Genomic DNA, 7,065 nt, shown 5'->3' with positions numbered 1-7,065 from the left:
CAACATAATACCCCCTCATTTCGCACATCTGGACAGTCCTTTCCATGCCATGAAACGTAATGCTCTGGAGACATACTTCCATGGTGATCTCAACTATCAAGACAGCGAGCATCGCTTATCTGGCCTAAACTTAGAATATAGTTTCCCCAAATGCGTCAATCAGTCCATGAAAACCAGTTTGGACAAGATTTCTGTGGAAGAATACCTGGTAGACGCCTTGAAGGGGAGTGTGAGTCTCGGTGAACCACAAAATTTAGCCAGCCTAGCCAAGACGTGGAGAGGAGGTGGTCTGGACCCGAAGGAACAATTTCATGAAGCAGATGAAAATGAAGGCGTGCTACTTAATGAGGTGATCTTCTGACCCTACAGACTAGTGTCATGGAAGGCAGAGTCTCTCCTGGGCTTTGGAAGAGAGATAATCTGCATCCGTGTGCTAGCTTCTGTAACAAGACTGCATTTTCTGAATGGTTCTTGATATGGTTGAAGATTGCCAGTTGAAGATGCGGTTTTGTTTTTTGAAGGGTATAAAGCCCTGTCTTAGATTGGTGGCTCTAATTTGTTCGCTCACTCACAAAATATGCATGCTTGTCTATGAGAAGTGTTTCTGTGCTTAGTCAGTCTTCAAACATGTCTTCTCTGTTTGTCTGTGAAAGAAGCCAGTCCATTCAGGTGAACAGGCTGCAATATTTTATTGGCTATAGATGACCTGGACTGTGACACAGACAGAAACCAGGGACACGTAGATCGTGAAGGTGCAAAAAGCATGTCTGCTGCCTCTGGTAGGAAGCCAGCAACTCGCCCATTATCCCTTGCCAAACGCAGGGGTTGGGCATAGCAAATGCATGTAAATCTTAGAGGCATGATTCATTTCTTCTGAATTCAGTTCTCTCTTGCCACCTTAAACTCCCCTTAGAGGACTCTTCACTGGAATCAGTGTGACCCTGTCAGTATTGTCGGTGGGGTTCAGGGTGTCACTTACCTGCCTGAATATGTTTACTCTGGGACGTAAGGGACAATCTCAGTCTACTGACTATAAAAAAAGTTTAGCTCAAGCATAGATGTCTACATTTAGTCACGTGAATCTTACTCTGTTTGTAAGATTTAGCTTTGTAGTTATGTCCTGCATGTGAAGGGAATAGTTTGGAGCTCCAAAGCTATCCAAATACTGGTGGCCTTTCTTTACAAAAATGGAATGGACTCATTTAGATCAAACAGAGCCCGCAGAAATCAAGTAGGTCCTCCCGTATCGTTTCATCTCAAGACATGACAGAAGTAATTTTGTACAGGGATTTTGAGAGAGGTGCGGCGCTATCTATCATTGTGCTTTTTCTGAAAATGTTGGTCTCTGTCTGTGGAGCTCAACAGTTAAGTGTTTCTTTCCTTGCTTCATCTTGTTTTCTGATTTTAACTTCCAGAAACTAAAGCCAGTGGATTATGAGTACCGAGAAGAGGTTCATTGGACCAAGTGTCATGGTTCACTGGGCATTGGCTCTTTTGGAGAAGTATACAAAATAAAGGACAAACAGACGGGATTTCAGTGTGCTGCCAAAAAGGTAATTATGTGTGAGAAAGGGAGGGTTTCCTGACACAAGGAGGCATATGGAGAAAAAGTCGTCTCCTTCCAGCTACCATGGACTGTAGGTACCTTATTGTACAGTCACAGTGAGATGTTGCTGTGGTTATGTCCAAGGAAAAACTTCAAGGCGATGGTATGGAGAGAAGAAGCAGACAGAGAACCTGTATGTGCACAGGGAGTCAAGCAGAAATAGGTTCATTTGGCCTTCAAAGCGTGCTACAAGGGATCTTGGTTTTTGTGCTGAGACAGGCTGAAAGAGTAGAGATTTCAGAAAGATTTAAGTGTGTTCCTAGTGACTGCGGGGGAGAAACGGCTGTGTGAGTTGTCTGCTTATCTAACTATTGTCATCTTAAAATAGGTCTAGTGTAAATGGTGACATGGCAGGTGTTTGTCTGTTGAAAAGGGAATAAAGTGGGAAAAAAATAAGGCAATCAAAACAGAGAGAGCTTTCGTCTGTTCGGTGAGTGTCATATGCAATACTGGCACATTGAATGAGGTGATTCTGTTACAGGTGCAGCAAAGGATATGTATTTTTCCAGACGTTGGCATAATAATCTATTGTACACCAAGATGTGCCATTGTCATACAATGTATGAAGCGTGTGGAATATAACTTGAATCAGGGTATTGTTTTGTAGGCAGCCACGGGGGTGCCTCAGAGGTGAAGGCAGAGTGATAATGCAAGTAGATGATGAGAATGTAAACTATTTTGTTTGAATTTAACACTTGAATAGTTTCATCACCTCTGTGAACTGATGTTTCTCACATTACTCCACTAGAAAACTTCAAAAAGTGTGTGGGAAGCATTTGTCTTGGGTACAAAAATATTATATGCAAAAAGAATTGGAACTTGCGTTTTTCAATTTTAAATGTTTGTTTTTTCTTGTTTACATTGGTCTCAACTTAATGTATTGCCTGTGGAAAGATGTAAGTGGCAAGACTAAACCAGCTTGTCCAGTTTTTTAACCATTTCATTCGTCAGCTGTATAGGAGCAAACATATTTAAAGCATGTAGAAGATTATTTCCTATTCTGCATCCTCACATTTTAGATGTGGAATTTTGTGGCAACATGACCAGCTTGTTTTCTGACAGTATGTAATTACTTGAATTTATTATCCATTTTGCAAATATACAGTCTTAGGAGAAATAGCTGTTACTAGCAGGGTATATTTTCAGGAAGGAGGAGTGGTTGTGCTGAAAAGGAAGACACGAGAGTAGGAGAAGCTGAAGTCTTTCAAAATGTCTATTTTTTTTTTTTCCTAATTACTGGAGGATTTCGAAGGATACTTCCGTAGATCAGAAATACATCTTCTCAGACCCAACTTTTAAACCAGTGAGTTCTGATATGCAATATGAACACTTAACTGTGATGTATTTCATTTTACATCAGTAACTGTCTTCAGTTACTGCTGTCTGCCTGTGTTAGAAGGGGACTACCTGACCTTCTTTCACCATACTTGGTGTTGTAAGCACCTGCTCTCCAAATTCTTGAGATTAAAGAAAACTGGCTATAGCTGGATTGCTGACAGTGAAGAAACATGATACATCCTTTTCCCACCAGAATCTTAATGACTCATGTTTTCCTTCTGGTCTTTAGCAAATTCTTGTTTTATTTTGTTTGGCCGAACTTAGTGAATAGAGTTTTTCTTTAACCATTTTTCTGTGCAGGCTGAGTACCACCTAAAAAGGTGATAGTGTCGATCACTGCTTATGGCCATATTTCATATTCCCTCCTGTTTTGCGGGAGTTTTATTTTTGCTGAGTACTACACCATCCTTAATTTTTTTTCCTCTTTCATGAAAGCAGAATGCTTAAGTTGTCAGTATTCTCTTCTTAACTGAGACAGAAATTACCTTCCTCCTGAAGATTACCAGTATTCAGCCATAAGCCGGAGGTATTGCAGCCTGGCATCTTTTTTGACAAATCTTCATTTTACTCAGACACTGAGGATTTAGGGACTCTCATCGTCCTTGTTCAGAATCTGAGTGTTCCCACTTATTGCTGTACCCACTGATTTCTGTTAACGAAGGTCATCCTTGTGCCTCTGCTGTTAAACAGTGTGAGACGCTCTGACCCAAGCATCAGTGAGGGACAATTCTGTCAGGATTCATCACAAAATTTGTACAGTGCTGCTTCTTTGTTTCTCTAGGTACAAGTTGAACACTTTCGTGCAGAGGAGTTAACGACATGTGCTGCAATAACAAGTCCTAAAGTTGTCCCCTTGTACGGAGCTGTGAAGGAGGGACCTTGGGTGACCATCTTCATGAAGCTGATGGAGGGTGAGAAAGAAACAACCACAATGGAAACACCGTTGTAACTGTTGAATGCAGTGGACATTGATCTCCTCTTCCTCCTGCCCCAATTTTAAATCTGTTAATTCTTTGATGTATCCAGAGTGTTCCTAGCGTTAATTCCTGAGTGGGTTGGGATAGGTATGTGTAACCCCTGCTGGTGTGTAGAAATGGTCTTTCTGTGGCGGGAATAATTTCCAGTCCTGCCTCACTCGAGTTCAAGATGTGTATCTCTTGAACGGCAGCTGCAAATTCTCACTAAAACACACACCTGATGCTGTTTTTTGCTTTCATGTTTATTTGCATGGCACCATGTAAAGCACATTGTACTGGAACAGGGAAAGTATAAGCAAACCTAGATGCTTCCATTGCCTGATGCTCCTTTTTTCAGCCAGGACCATGGAAAACACAGCCTGTGAAGAATCGGCTGGTGATCAGTAGCACCTAGAAATGTCTGATCTGATCACAGAGTAGTTGCTTTTGATACAAAGCAACACCGTTAAACTGACACTAAGCAAAAGGCTTCATGAAAGAGGCCAGTTTCTGTGGGCAGTAAGAACTCTGGGAATAAACAAAAGGAACAGACCCATGTGTGGAAGATAAGGGCTGTCAGACCTGGCAGTTCTCATTTCTTCCTCAGAAACAATGAGGAACGCTGATGATGCTGGGAAGAATTTAAAGATAAGCTAACATGGACCTCTGGATTCCTTTCTAGGTGGCTCACTAGGTCAGCTAATTAAACAGAGTGGCTGCCTGCCAGAGGACAGAGCCCTCAGTTATTTGGGCCAGGCATTAGAGGGCTTGGAGTATCTTCACGCTCAAAACATTCTCCATGGAGATGTAAAAGGTAGGATGGTACTTAAGGTACCTTGTTCTTCCCTTTTTCTTACAAGAGGCAAACTGCTTGGAGATTAAGTTACTGAGTGGCAAAAGGTTATTTACTAGATTTTCAGCTCTACATTTGAGATTAGAGCTTAACTTGGTTCTAAACAGCTGGGCGTATCATATTGGTCACCTCTTTCTTTCTGTCATCTGGTGGTTCTGACAGGCTGTTTGCTCAGGCTGCCCCACCACTGGGGTAGAGGAATCTCCAGGGCAGGTAACTGGTAGCTTATAAGTAGAGGTAATTATAGTTGTGTACTTGCTTAAGCCAGTGATCCTCCATAGGATAATAGATCTTGGTTTGGGCTCAAAAAACTGTAGTTCTGTGGGCTTTTGACTTTTTTTCCATCTCAGTGACCATAATACAAAGGAGACTGACTAATTAAAAACTTCTCGTTGCCAGCGGAAAATGTGCTCTTGTCTGATGATGGAAGCAGGGCTCTTCTGTGTGACTTTGGTCACTCTGCTCACCTTCATCCAGATGGCCTGGGAAAGTGCTTGGTCACAGGTAAGGATTTTCTGCTGCAGTTCTTGCCCTACTGACTCATTCTTTCTTTTTGAACATTTACATATGGCTAACTTGCAAGCAACTCTATTTTCCAGACCTAATGTTGCTCATAGTGTCGCATTTATTGATATTACTGTGATGTATGCCACTGACAGCTAAAATGAACTTAAGGTTGGAAGGTGGTCCTTATCTCCCAGTCTAGAAGGCTATTGTATTTTTTGTAAGATTATGTCAGCATATTACATTCAGTGTTTTGTCCCTGCAAGAACCACATCGAAACTTAAAAATCTAACTTTGGCTTGTCATGTAACATCACTAAACAGCTGGGGAAGAATCCTGACCTCCGCCAAAGCAAAATTCCTCACTGACTTTTGGGCAGTTAAACTTTACAGTGCTTCTTAGTGCAGCTGTTGAAAGAGAAGGATATGTTTTCTAATAGTGAGCTCACCAATGGAGCGTCATATTTTGCCTCCCAAATTTGCTGGGAAGGGGAGCTTAATACCTATTCTGTGTGTAAGGGATGAGACTGATATGGAGATGTAGCCTTTGAACAGCTTGTAAGAGCACACAATGCTGCTTTTTGGGTTAAGGTGACTTGTTTCTCACTTTAACTGAAAAGACAAGGAGGCTTCCCAGCAGTTGCAGTGAAACAATCGTCTAGTTTACATGCAGTGAGTTTTCATTTGAATGATTTTAGGGAACTATGTGCCTGGCACGGAGACTCATATGGCTCCGGAGGTGGTCATGGGAAAACGCTGTGACTCCAAAGTGGATGTCTGGAGCAGTTGCTGTATGATGCTGCATATGCTTAATGGGTGCCACCCTTGGACCCAGTATTACAATCACCCGCTCTGTCTAAAGGTAAGTGAACCAACATATCTCCAGTAAAAGGTACGGAAGCCTGCAAAATCTCATTATACCTAGCTAGAGAGCAGTCATTTCGGGAAGGCTGGCTGAGAGCCAGCTGGGCATTTACAGTGATGCCAACCTTGCTTTGCAGGCTGATCGTTTCCTACGCCTCTTAGACTGCTGTGCATTACACATGCTAGGGCTGTTTCTTTTGTATCCTGCTCATGACTTGGGTGTGACTTTTTAGCCACAGGTCTGCTCAGGACTCTTCATTTCATGCTGTAATTTCAGTTGGAAACGCTCTCGGGGTGGGAAGAACCTTTCTGAAATCAAATTAAGCCTCTCTGGTCTAACCTCTTTCACTTCCTGTTTGTTATACAGATAGCTAAAGAGCCACCTCCTCTGAGGGAAATTCCACCTTCCTGCAACCCTCTCACTGCTGAGATTATTAAAATGGGTCTGGAGAAAGAGCCTGTTCAGAGAGCATCTGCGTCTGAACTGAAAACTAAGACCAGTGTCGCACTTGAAGAAGGTAGAAATGTCCTGTATCTAAAGCTTCTTATCCGCACTGGTAAAGTGGCCAGTTGCTAGTTATGTCAGAGTGGTCCTATGGGAAATATCAGTATGTTTTACTGTTAAGTTTATCGTTTGCACAGGCTTCAACATTGATGTATATTTTTGGGTTGATAGCTTTTGCCCGCAGCCGGGTGTTTCTCACCCAAATAAATTAAAATTTCCTGTGTGCTGTCACATGCTCTTTCCTTCTCTGCTCGAAGTAGACGATTTTGTGCTTTATGTGGGTTTATTAAGGTGTGTGCTGTGCCTGGGCTCATATTCAGCTGAAGTATCAACTGCATCTAGTAAGCTGGAGTCTGGTATGCAGCAAAACTGAAAGCAGAGGTTTATTGCATCCTGAACTGTAACTCATACTTGTGGTCCAGTCTTGCCTCTAAGACTAT

The 7,065-nt window shown here is 42.2% G+C and overlaps 1 protein-coding gene across 1 annotated transcript in view; it reads left to right on the top strand.

Moving 5' to 3' along the window:
• The window catches only part of MAP3K14 (mitogen-activated protein kinase kinase kinase 14), a 15,711-nt gene that overhangs the window by 3,527 nt on the left and 5,119 nt on the right, over nucleotides 1-7,065 (top strand). The window contains 7 exon segments of the mRNA XM_009580696.1: nucleotides 1-349; nucleotides 1,416-1,553; nucleotides 3,726-3,855; nucleotides 4,583-4,714; nucleotides 5,153-5,257; nucleotides 5,955-6,118; nucleotides 6,488-6,638. The exon segment at nucleotides 1-349 is cut by the window's left edge and continues 40 nt beyond it. Of these exon segments, the coding sequence (XP_009578991.1) occupies nucleotides 1-349; nucleotides 1,416-1,553; nucleotides 3,726-3,855; nucleotides 4,583-4,714; nucleotides 5,153-5,257; nucleotides 5,955-6,118; nucleotides 6,488-6,638 (1,169 nt within the window).

The sequence above is a fragment of the Fulmarus glacialis genome, unplaced genomic scaffold (genome assembly GCF_000690835.1).
Source record: "Fulmarus glacialis isolate BGI_N327 unplaced genomic scaffold, ASM69083v1 scaffold18746, whole genome shotgun sequence".
Classification (NCBI taxonomy): Eukaryota; Metazoa; Chordata; class Aves; order Procellariiformes; family Procellariidae; genus Fulmarus; species Fulmarus glacialis.
Note: the sequence above shows the minus strand (reverse complement) of the source record. Positions and strands in the feature narration are given on the sequence as shown.